Source organism: Balaenoptera ricei, chromosome 11 (assembly GCF_028023285.1).
Source record: "Balaenoptera ricei isolate mBalRic1 chromosome 11, mBalRic1.hap2, whole genome shotgun sequence".
Taxonomy (NCBI): Eukaryota; Metazoa; Chordata; class Mammalia; order Artiodactyla; family Balaenopteridae; genus Balaenoptera; species Balaenoptera ricei.
Genome location: NC_082649.1, coordinates 58,306,756 through 58,319,908, shown reverse-complemented (window position 1 = coordinate 58,319,908; position 13,153 = coordinate 58,306,756). Strand labels below are relative to the sequence as shown.

The following is a 13,153-nucleotide window of genomic DNA, read 5'->3' as shown; positions in this document are numbered from 1 at the left end:
CTCATTGTTCCTGTACTTTTTCATATTAATCATGAAATAATGGGGAAGTGGCTTCTACTTTAGTCAGGGGGAAGGACATAAGACTGAATTATTTAATTTTTTAAACTCTTTTCTTCTTAAAACAAGTAGTTCTTCCAGTCAGCCAAGAGAAAGGATACTGTTATTTAATAGAAATTCAGTCAGCTGAAGCAGCTTAGGATATAGATGTTGATATTAAGCTTGAAGCTGTTTCCAACATTGCTGATGGTTTTTAATGTGGCTATATTTAGCCTCTCCTGTCTCCCTCACATGGCTTCAATGGGATTCACTTGGTACTCTGAACACTTTCTTCCATCAATATGGAGAATCCCCAGAAGTACCCATGGTGGATTTTTCTTCTCAGCCAACTTCCCAGCCGTGGGCGTGTCTCTCCGCCAGCCCTCGGCTGCCAGCGATTGGACCCATGTACATATTTTTATGTGTACATGTTTTCAATGCTCTTGGGTGTGACTAGGAGTGGAATTGCTGGGTCATATGGCAACTTTGTTTAGCCTTTTGTGAAACTGCCAGACTGCTTTTTAAAAGCGTCCACACCATTTTCCATTCCCATCAGTAATGTGTAAGTGTTCCAATTTCTCTACATCTTTAGCAACACTTGTTATTGTCTTTTTTGATATAGTTATCCAAGTGGGTGCGAAGTGGTGTCTTCATTGTTTGTGTATGGTGTGAAGAAACTTCACAACTTTACAACTTACTCTGGTAGTTGCAAACAGTGATTTAACAGAATTTAGAATTAATTCATTAATTATGTAACATACCTTTTCATTCTAGTTGATAGTGGAGTAATACCAAGGCATACAGTAGACTATTGCTAAAAGAATATATCAAAGAATGCTAAAGAAAAGACTGAAAGAAAATGAGTAATACTCATACTGTTAACACAGTATTAGTTAAACATACTTTCAAAATGTAAAAGTAAATCTATTCTAAGTAATTTCCCAGAAAAACTGAGTTAAATCCCCATTTACCTTTCTAGCTCTTTCAGAAATGGTTGGTGCTCTCTGCAATAATTTTTCTTGAAGAAATTCTTTATTCTGGAGAGGAAAAATAAGTATTTTCTTCTCACAAGAGGTTTTTATTGAACAAAATAACTGACACAGAAATATTCACCACAATTAAAATGTGATATAGTAACTGTTTTATAAAGAAGTTTGAAAAAAGCTTCTGAAGCTCCTTAGTATGTTACTACCATGACTTTATAAATTGAGAAAAAACTTTAGTGTACTGTAAGAACCATTATCTATGAAAAGTTTGCTTTAACATATGTCCTTTGGGATCATGGTCCCACATTTCCCAACTACAGTAACATCCTACTTATCCCACATCTTTGGGAAATGAGATGTTTACTAATTCAGTAGTAAACCCTGAAATGAGAGTTCAGTATATTTCACAGAATTTTCCACAGATTTTATTTATAATGGTAAAGTTTAATATTCATTTTTCCTGTTGTAAGTTTTACCTGACACTTAATTTATATGAAAAATACATTTATCTTATATATCAAAGATTGTATAAATAGTGCCCTCAGCAATTATTTGATCTACCATCATTCTTCCAAAAATAATCATCTTAATGCAACATCTGAACAGTGAACCTAATTTAGGTAATTGAGGAGGATCATATGAACACATGAAATCAAGTTAGAATGTCCTACCTTTGCTTTTTGGAAAAATTTGTGCCTTAACAGTTCTGCTGCTGTTGGTCTAAAACCAGAAAAGAAAGTTTTTATAAATTCAAGTGGAATGTGGGTTTTCATTTTCAAAAATGATTTCTTGAGCATCAAGATAAAAACTCAGTGTACTCCACTGTCCTTAACCTACTAAAAACCAAAAAGGATAAACTCAGTACAAGACACTGAACAGAATTTAAAAACTCAAATAGAAATGTTCTGATAATAATTACTGTAGGCTCTTTCAAAAATTCATTAGTGAAATGTTTCTTTTAAAAGCATGATTTCTTAGTGGCTTTCAATATATTTGCTATTTAATATTATTTCCCAAGAAGTTGGCTTTATCTACTTTAACAAGGCAAAAAAATATATTTAAACTCACAAATCAAGCCCTGTGCTTCTTGCCACATGGTTGCCTGCAAGCCTTCATCTTAGGTAACTACATATTTTTAAAAAATAATTTCACAATTTCCTTTTAAAAAACTGAAGATTCTAAGAGTAACGTATAGTCCCCCAATTTAATCTAAACTCAGTTTTTTTTAAATTAATTTATTTTTATTTATTTATTATTTTTGGCTGTGTTGGGTCTTCGTTGCTGTGTGCAGGCTTTCTCTAGTTGTGGCGAGCAGGGGCTAGTCTTCGTTGCTGTGCGTGGGCTTCTCACCATGGTGGCTTCTCTTGTTGTGGAGCACGGGCTCTAGAGTGCGTGGGCTTCGGTAGATGCGGCACATGGGCTCAGTAGTTGTGGCTCGTGGGCTCTGGGGCACAGGCTCAGTAGTTGTGGCACACGGGCTCAGTTGCTCCATGGCATGTGGGATCTTCCTGGACCAGGGCTCGAATCCATGTCCCCTGCACTGGCAGGCGGATTCTTAACCACTGAGCCACCAGGGAAGCCCTAAACTCAGTTTTTAACTCAACTGTGCACAGTCTTACTTCATTTGCATAAAGGCATTGTTGTCCATTTCACAAACTAGTATGACTGAGAATAAATAATAAATACTACACTTAAGAAATTGGACCTGATTAACGCCACATACCTACCATGTAATCCTGAGCAAATCACTTCTCTAAGGTTCAGTATTACCTGGCCAAGTCCCTAAAAGCAGCGGTTCTAAAACACTGCCGTGCATTACAATATCTGGGAGTTTAAAAAAAAATCCTTGGGACTAAAGACATGAGGGTCATATTCTAGCTATGTCAGAGCAACAAGGTAGAAGCAGCCTAGGTTTTGTATTGCCCTCCTGAAACAGAGTTATCATACCACATGTGAACTGTTACACAAGACAGAAATAAACTCTTATCTTATTTAAAAAAAAAAAAAAAATCCTGATGCCCAGGCTGTTCCCCTTAACACTTAAAGCAGAATCTGTGGGGGCAAACCTGGGTATCAGCAGTTTTTAGAACTCCCCAGGTGATACCAATATGCACTCAAGCTTGAGAACCAGGGCCTCAGAGGATTCTTATAAAGATTAAAAGAGAGAGTCAGTGTGGAAGTGCTATGCAAATTGAAAGTAGACATTACAATTCCTATTTTTTCATTCAGTCACAATTTCAATATGTTCAACAGTTTGCACAACACTGTTTTTTATGATTCGTTCCTTTCTTCTGGGTTCACTTCCTTCTTTCTAAAGTACACTTTAGAGAGTTCTTTAAGTGATTAAAACATGACTGGAAAACTCAATTTTTGTCTGAAAAATAACTTAATTTCATGCTTACTGTTGAATGATAGTTTGACTAGATGGAGAATTCTGGGTTAACAGTTATTTTTTCTCAGCACTGTTCCAGTATATTCTGGCCTTGACTGTTGTTTTTGGGCAAGTGGCTGTCAATCTGCCTGCTATTCCTCAGTAGGTAATCTGTTCTCTCAGGTCGCATTTAAGAGCTTCTCTTTGCCTTTGTGTCCAGTAGTTTCACGACAATGTGTACAAGTGGGAAAAGAGGGATACCGCTTGGAATCTGGGGTGATATTTCCTTAGCCTGAAAATAAAGGTATTTCATCAATGCAGAAAATTCTCAGCTGTTATTTCTTCGAATGTTGCTTCTAGTTCACAGCGTAGTGTTATACTGTGTGTTTTGTAATTTTGGATTGTGATCTCTTCAGTGCAAGAATTTCATGGGGGGCTTCCCTGGCGGTGCAGTGGTTCAGAATCTGCCTGCCAATGCAGGGGACACAGGTTCAATCCCTGGTACGGGAAGATCCCACATGCCACGCAGCAACTAAGCCCGTGTGACAAAACTACTGAGCCCGCGCGCCACAACTACAAAGCCCGAGTGCTGCAACTACTGAAGCCCGTGCATCTAGAGCCTGTGCTCCACAACAAGAGAAGTCACCGCAATGAGAAGCCCATGTATCGCAACAAAGAGTAGCCCCTGCTCGCCGCAACTAGAGAAAGCCTGCACACAGCAACAAAGACCCAACACAGCCAAAAATAAATAAAATTAAAAAAAAAAAAAAAAAAAGAATCTCATGGACCCGGGTTTTGGAAGTATTCTAACAGTGCAGTTTCCAATTGCTTCTGCCAGAAATAAAACTGGCTTAGTAATAACTGTTTTACTTTCTAATCCTGTGGATTCCTGGATAATATGGGTATAAATTCAGACTGTAAACCTGCAGAATGTCCAGGTCAGAGGGCTGGATTATTCAGGAAAGATTTCTGTTGTGTCTCTGTGATGATGGACAGATTTTTTTTTTGTTTTTTGTTCTCTCCTTTTACTCAGGATGCAGACTTCTGAATGTCCTAGCTTTAAGCAGAGATCTCAGTTCAAAATCCCCATTGGGTAGGCCCAGTATCTCATTTCCAGTCCCCACTTGGAAGTTAAAAATCCAAACCAGTAGGTTATTGGAATGAATAGTGTCCTACTGAAGGGAGCCACAGAATTAGTTTATGATAGTTCTTGGATTTATGGCTTCCTTATTAATTCTGGCATCTGAAGACATCCCTTTATTCCAAGTTCATCTCTGTATTTGGTTTTTTAAGTTTGATAGATTTAGCCAGCATTTCTGGGTGTTTGTAACAAGAGAATTCTGTTATTTTAGTCAACTAACGTGGCAGAAGCAAAAGCGTTACCTATGTTTTATACCAATTTATTCAGAAAGAGAAAAAAAGTTCTAAAAACATAGGTTTGAATTTTACTGCCTGTTTTTTTTTTACCCTTTCTAATATTTCCAACAGTAAATTTTGAAGCCCATTAAATATACTAAAGACATGATCAAGGATGTCAGTTCAAATCTTTTACTTTTGTTGAGCTTTAGAAAAATCAAAATTAAAGACCTCTTAGTGCTAAGAACCTGAGTGGACTATGTATATACCATGTGAAACAGAAAGGTAAGATAGAGTGGGAACAGGGCCTACGGTTAGAAATCAGGAGTTTTGGTTGACCTCAAAGATAAAAGATTGTATTCAATGATCTTCAACATTCTATGCTTCTGTTTAATTCATAAAGATACACACATTAGATGATCATGTTTCTTTACTTACATGCCACCCAATCTTTCTAATGTTAACAATAAGCTCTTTGACTTTTTGATCCACTTAACTAAAATATCTTTACAGTAAGGAAATAAGTATGACTATTTGACATTAAATATAATATTTGCTATGTATATTTCTCTTGTTATTAAAATTATAAAGAGCATTAAGATACTGCTTTACTTACAACTCTTAAATGCAAATTGAAAATAAGCCCTCCCACTAACTTGGCATTTCAGTAACATAGAAATTTATAATTATAAGAAATTAACCAGGAAATAGGTTAACTATTTAGGATACACTGTATACTAAAAAGAAGGGAGAAAGTAATTCACTTATTTCCAATCTAGCATAATGGTCTGTGCATTTTTTCCCTAATGTTTGTATTTAGTTCCTTTGAATTCCCTGTGCATGTATGTATGTATGGCATGTATGTAGGTGATTCTTAGCCTTCCCCAATGGTTTATATATTAGATGAAGAGAAAAGTAAGCTTTATCTCATATTTTACCTTTTTTCTGGATCCTTTTGAAGGCACAATGAAATCATTTTCCTAAATGATTTTCCATACTTTTTCAGCATTTCTTTATCTTGAACACCAGTTTCCAAAGAAGGAGGATCATTCTGCAGTGTCAGCATTAAAACCTGTAAGAATTTTTAATACAATATAAACTTCTGAAGACTCAGTAAAGTAAATTAAATATTGCGGCCAAGTTTTTTCAATATAGACAACCTCCAAACATACGAGCAGATTTCATTTTCTAAAAGTTCACGTTTAGACCAGTTGTTTGGAAACTAGAGTTATTTAGGTGTTTTCCATATAAACAGTATCTTATAGATAGTTGGCTTCCCAGGCAATGTGCCTACAAGGGCTCAACTGTATCAACATTGTATTGTATGTCCTTTAGTTGGAATCCTTTCTTCATGTTCTCTGTCCCCATTCTTATACCAGCAAACTATCTTAAAAAAAATTAAAACCATAGCAAAATTAAGAGTGTGACCTTGCTGACTTTACCTATTCATGGTTCTGCTTCAACCTGACCCCTTGTAACCTGACCTTCTCTTCCCAGAACCCCTCAGAAACTCCAATCATAGAAATCACTGATGATGTCCCAGTTAACAAAGCTACAGCCTCTTTTAGTTTGCATTCTTCCTACCTTCCCTGCAGCAACTGTCCATCCGAAATCTCTTCCTTCTTTGACTGGCAACATACTATCTTGATGCATAGACATGTAAATAATAAAGGTCACATTTATATGGTGGAATTTGGGATAATTTGTGTTTTTCTATACTGTTTGACTTTTTAATAAAAGTATAAGCCATTTTTCTAAGCACAAAGTCAACACCAAAATTAAAAGGCTATAATCAGAATTATTACTTGCTATACAGATTCAATTTATATTTACTGAAAGGGAACTACTAAGATTGGCAGTATTTCTCGTTTTGAGCAAATAGGTTAATGTGTATGTCTGGCTACAACTGCAGGAGTCACTGCCTACAATGATATAAAGTAAACCTCATCTTCCTCCCCCACCTCTTTTTAAAAATAAGCCATTTCTTGGGCCTAAAAATAGCCTCCCACCTTACAGTTATTAAAAAACCATCCTTTTCAAAACCCTGTGAATATTCACTTATACCTAGGCATCTTGACCTTTAAGAAAAAACTGTGGCCTTAAAATATCACTAACCTTTCACGCATCAAATATATAGATCAATATACATATGTTTTGAATATGCAGATACAGAGGTTTTTCATACTATCCGCTTACTGGTTTTGTCCCTCTCTACATTGTTAGAGCCTTAAAGGGGACAAAATAACGTTTTAAAGGTTCTAAAATGCACCAAGAACATAGATATATGAGTAATATCACTATGACAAAAATTCACAACGGTGGTCACCATTTTAAACAGTCATAGGGCATTTTGTAAAGTGGTCAAGCAGAACTATAAACAACAGCTACAGTTACAAACAAATAGAATTCATGTGCATATTATAACTAAGGGGTCACAGATAAAAATGGCTGCCAACAGTACTGGCAGGACCATCTTGAAACACAAAAAACTCACTTATTACTAATGTTGGGGCATTAGGATTAACAACTACGTTTCAGGTAACTACTCCTTCAGGATATAAGAGGCCTTTTAATAAAAGCTGCTTAATGTCCTACTACAAAGCAAACTTTTATTCAATAACAGTGAGAATAATATATATGTATGGCACATGAACACTTTGCATGGATCTTATTTAACATATAAAAAGCACTTAAAACACTTAAAAGCACTTAAAAACAGTGCCTGTCACAGATAAGTGCTCAATGAATGTTAGCAATAATTACTATTAACATGTAACCCTTCCAACAACCTTATAAAGTAGAAATGATCATCATTCCCACTGAGGCTGTTCTACACAAGTGACTGTGGGGAACACACCCTAAAATAAGACACAACAGATCCTAATATCAAACTAGTTACACAGTCAGGAGATGGTGAGTCATCATATAAAAAGCTCCACTACAATGTAAAGTCACCCAATGCTAAATACCAAATATCTAATAGAGATTTTAACTGCTACAGGAGTTAGAAGGAATGCAGGGCAGAATTCTATGGATAAGAATGTCAAATGAATCAGGCTCCCGGACTTCAGACTATACTACAAAGCTATAGTAATCAAGACAGTATGGTACTGGCACAAAACCAGAAATATAGATCAATGGAACAGGATAGAAAGCCCAGAGATAAACCCACGCACGTGTGGTCACCTTATTTTTGATAAAGGAGGCAAGAATATACAATGGAGAAAAGACAGCCTCTTCAATAAGTGGTGCTGGGAAAACTGGACAGCTACATGTAAAAGAATGAAATTAGAACACTCCCTAACACCATACACAAAAATAAACTCAAAATGGATTAAAGACCTAAATATAAGGCCAGACACTATAAAACTCTTAGAGGAAAACAAAGGCAGAACACTCTGACATAAATCACAGCAAGATCCTTTCTGACCCACCTGCTAGAGAAATGGAAATAAAAACAAAAATAAACAAATGGGACCTAATGAAACTTAAAAGCTTTTGCACAGCAAAGGAAACCATAAACAAGATGAAAAGACAACCCTCAGAATGGGAGAAAATATTTGCAAATGAAGCAACTGACAAAGGATTAATCTCCAAAATTTAAAAGCAGCTCATGCAGCTCAATATCAAAAAAACAAACAACTCAATCCAAAAATGGGCAGAAGACCTAAACAGACTTTTCTCCAAAGAAGATATACAGATTGCCAACAAACACATGAAAGAATGCTCAACATCACTAATCATTAGAGAAGAGCAAATCAAAACTACACACCACACCGGTCAGAATGGCCATCAACAAAAAATCCACAAACAATAAATGCTGGAGAGGGTGTGGAGAAAAGGGAACCCTCTTGTACTGCTGGTGGGAATGTAAATTGATACAGCCACTATGGAGAACAGTATGGAGGTTCCTTAAAAAACTAAAAATAGAACTACCATATGACCCAGCAAACCCACTACTGGGCATATACCCTGAGCAAAACATAATTCAAAAAGAGTCATGCACCACAATGTTCATTGCAGCTCTATTTACAACAGCCAGATGGAAGCAACCTAAATGTCCATCAACAGATGAATGGATAAAGAAGATGTGGCACATATATACAACGGAATATTACTCAGTCATAAAAAGAAACGAAATTGAGTTATTTGTAGTGAGGTGGATGGACCCAGAGTCTGTCATACGGAGTGAAGTAAGTCAGAAAGAGAAAAACAAATACCGTATGCTAACACATACATGTGGAATCTTAAAAAAAAAAAAAGGTTCTGAAGAACCCAAGGGCAGGACAGGAATAAAGACGCAGACGTAGAGAATGGACTTGAGGACACAGGGAGGGGGAAGGGTAAGCTGGGATGAAGTGAGAGAGTGGCATGGACATATATACACTACCAATTGTAAAATAGCTAGCTAGTGGGAAGCAGCCACATAGCACAGGGAGATCAGCTCGGTGCTTTGTGACCACCTAGAGGGATGGGATAGGAAGGGTGGGAGGGAGATGCAAGAGGGAGGAGATATGGGGATATATGTATATGCATAGCTGATTCACTTTGTTATAAAGCAGAAACTAACACACCATTGTAAAGCAATTATACTCCAATAAAGATGTTAAATAAATAAATAAATAAAGTGAAGGAGAACAACAACAACAACAAAAGAATGTCAAATGAAGTAAGGCTCTGAAAGAGAATTGAAGCATGAGCTGGGGTAGTATTTTGAATATGAGCTTCACCTTCATTGGTGGATACTTATGATAAGGAGCCGCCCCTGTGGCCAGTTCAATTGCTGTGATCCCAAAACTCCAGATGTCAGCTTTGAAATCATAACCCCGGACCTGTACAGAACAGAGAGATGTACAAGATTATTTTTACCACCCTAAAAGCACTTTTAAAAGATAGCTTCTAATATGTATCAAGAACCATAAACTTTAAACCAATAAAATATAATCTAAAGTTGGCAAAAGCCAAATATACTTGGTAAGAGGAAAAAAGAAAAAGAAAACTGAATGAATGTTCACCAACAATGGGGAAATAGTTAAGTATGGTATATTCACTTAAAGAAATATTATATACTCAACTAAAAGCAATATTAATGAATTCTACATGAAAATATGGAAAACCACTTTATGATGTGATATGATAAAGCACTTATGAAGAAAAACGATTACAAAATTTTTCATAAGTTTTGATACTATTACAAACAGATATATAGCCTATTAAAGAAAAAAACTAGAAAGAACTAGAACAAAAAAAAATGTTAGGCAGTCTTAGGCATAGTTTTCCAAATTTCCTATGTTATGGTATTGTTTTTCCTTTTTTTAAATTAATTTTTATTGGCGTATAGTTGCTTCACAATGCTGTGCTAGTTTCTACTGTACAGCAAAGTGAATCAGCCACACGTATACATATATCCCCTCTTTTTTGGATTTCCTTCCCACTTAGGTCACCAGAGAGCACTGAGTAGAGTTCCTTGTGCTACACAGTAGGTTCTCATTAGTTATCTATTTTATACATAGTATCAATAGTGTATATATGTCAATCCCAATCTTCCAGTTCATCCCACCCCCCCCCTTCCCCCTTGGCATCCACATGCCTGTTCTCCACATCTGTGTCTCTATCTCTGCTTTGCAAATAAGATCATTTACACCATTTTTCTAGATTCCACATATATGCGTTAATGTTCTTCTTTTTCTGACTCACCCTACTCTGTACGACAGTCTCCAGGTCCATCCACATCTCTACAAATGACCCAATTTTGTTCCTTTTTATGGCTGTGTAACACTCCATTACATATATGTCCCACACCCTCCCCATTAATTCCTCTGTGTTATGGTATTGTTTTATCACCTTAATTTTTAGAATGAAAAAAGTTACCAAGGGTGAGAATATTTTTAAAGTTGTTGGTGTGAATATGTTGCCAAATTTCTCTCCTTTATACTGTCACCAGCATATTATATAATTAAATATTTTAATTTTCTATCCTAAGCAATATAGGAGGAGAAGCAGGTTTGGGGAGTGTGTGGTTTGAGACCTAAAATTAAAGCTCCATATTACGTGCTGCTTCAACATTGGGTAAACAGGAGGACCTCTATTGACCTAAGCGAAAGTTCCCTTCCCCAGTCTCCTCCCAAGGAGAAGGTCCCCTAGGCCCAACAACCCTGCCTATCAAATGGATCAGGTGCAGTTCCTGTTTATTCCTGAGTAGCAGGTTTCCCTGCCAGCCCTCAGAATTGTTCAAACAAGCCAATCACACCTTCACAAGGAAACCAAAGGGCATATCACTCTCTTGATACTACAAAGCCTGTCTCCTACAGCAACTGTTTGTTCACTCCCTTCCTAAGTGCAACCCCGTGGGGCATGCAGTGTCCTCTGCCTCCAGATATGTGTACACACAAATAATAAACTCCTGTCAATCTCACTAGGCCCAGTGTCAGGTGCTGTGCGTTCAGCCATCCCCATAACCCTAGTATGGGAAGCCTTCCCTCACCAACAGGGTCAATACAGGCCTGTACTGTATTGTATTTTATTGTAACAGAATAAAAAGTAGATTCAGTTCTACATACTGAGTTTGACATAAGACATTTATGTAAAACGTCTATAGGGAATTGGAAATATCTATCCAGAGGCTTGAAAAACAAGACTCGACTGGATATAATTTAGAAATAATTAACAGGTGGGAAGTGGAGATGAAAATAGTATGTGTCGTCAGAGAATAGAAGAGTCAGAAACACGGTGCTGGGAAGCAGTGTCATTTAGCAGTAGAAGGAAAGCCAGAAGAGAAGCCAGAGAAATGGCCCGACAAGTAGGTGAAGAATGAGGAAGCTAAGGATGTGAGTAAAGGGGGAAAAGGTCAACAGTTTCAAATGCCACAAAGAGAGCAAAACAAGGAGCAAAAAATGAGCACTGGATTGGAGAATTAGCAGTTTCCATTAGGTGATGGGATGAGCGACATCAGACTGCAGTTTGTTTGAAACAACTGGGAAATAGGGACTTGGAGAAAACTAGTCCTTCAAGAGCCATAGCAATGAAACTACATGTAAAAAAAGTCAGGTCATTTAATTTGTACTAAGGATATTAGCATTAAATCAATCTTGATTATATTATTCCTTAGGTTGCCTTTTGTATAAATCTTGAGATTCCTATGTCCTTTGTTAAGATTCTAGAGTTTTGGTTTTTTTTTTTTTAAGCACAGACCAGTCTTAAACAAGGAACAGAGACGTATTTCCCAAAGCTAACCTAGTAGAACAAACAAAAGCAAACACTACTCAATTTTTTCAATTTTGTAACAAAACCCCAAATTGTTTAAAAAAGACAAAAGACACAGTACCTGTTCCATAACTTCAGGCGCCATCCAGCAAGGGGTTCCAACAAAGGTTTTTCTAACTTTATTTCGGGTAATGTCACCACCAGTTGCTAAAAAAGCACTAACTCCAAAGTCTAAAATAGAATACAACAGCAAGGCATTAAAAGTACAGTAACTAACATAAATAGATAGGAAAGTAATATAGTTATGGTCCTATATACACAGCATGACCTTTTCTCTTCTTTCTGCTAAACTTCTTGACTAAATTAAGACATAGCTTAACAGATTCCTCATTCCATTCCTCTCCACCTCCACAATCATCATCTCCTCAGATTTTCCTCCTTGCTCCGATCCATTCTTTTCATCTTCCCAAACTGAAATACTATACCCATTAAACACTAACTCCAGTTGCCTCTTCTCCCCAGGCCCTGGCAACCACCATTCTACTTTCTGTCCCTATGATTTTGACTGCTCTTAAGTATCTCATGTAAGTGGAATCATACAGTATTTCTTTTTATAACTGACTTATTTCACTTAGCGTAAGATCTTCAAGGTTCATCCATGTTGTAGGATATGTCAGAATTTCCTTCCTTTAGAGGTTGAATAATATTTCATTGTATGTATATACCACATTTTGTGTATTCATTCATCCACTGATGGACACTTAAGTTGCTTCCAAGTTTTAGCCACTGTAAATAACGCTGCTATGAAAATGGGTATACAAATACCTGTTTCAGTCCCTGCTTTCAGTTCTTTGGCGTGTAATTCCATTCAGAAGTGGAATTGCTGGATCATACAGTATTTTTATTTTTAATTGATTTGAGGAATTGCTATACTCTTTCCCACAACAGCTGTACCATTTTGCGTTCCTACCTATAGTGAACAAGGATTCACATTTCTCCACATCCTTGTTATTTTCTATTTTTTGATAACAGCCATCCTAATGGGTTAGTATCTCCTTTTAGTTTTGACTTGCATTCTTCCCTGATGATTAGTGATACTGAGCATCTTTTCATGTGCTTTCTGGACATTGGAATATCTTCTTTGGAGAAATGTCTATTAAATTTTAAAGTTGATTTTTTGTTGTTGTTAAGTTTTAGGAGT

At 36.6% G+C, this 13,153-nt stretch overlaps 1 protein-coding gene across 2 annotated transcripts in view; it reads right to left on the bottom strand.

Moving 5' to 3' along the window:
• The window catches only part of OXSR1 (oxidative stress responsive kinase 1), a 99,563-nt gene that overhangs the window by 22,766 nt on the left and 63,644 nt on the right, over positions 1-13,153 (bottom strand). For both annotated transcript variants that reach the window (XM_059939211.1, XM_059939212.1), the window contains exons 6-10: positions 12,074-12,183; positions 9,480-9,581; positions 5,688-5,821; positions 1,694-1,742; positions 1,008-1,073 (exon numbers count right to left, since the gene is read on the bottom strand). In XM_059939211.1, the coding sequence (XP_059795194.1) occupies positions 1,008-1,073; positions 1,694-1,742; positions 5,688-5,821; positions 9,480-9,581; positions 12,074-12,183 (461 nt within the window). The remainder of the gene's footprint in view (positions 1-1,007; positions 1,074-1,693; positions 1,743-5,687; positions 5,822-9,479; positions 9,582-12,073; positions 12,184-13,153) is intronic.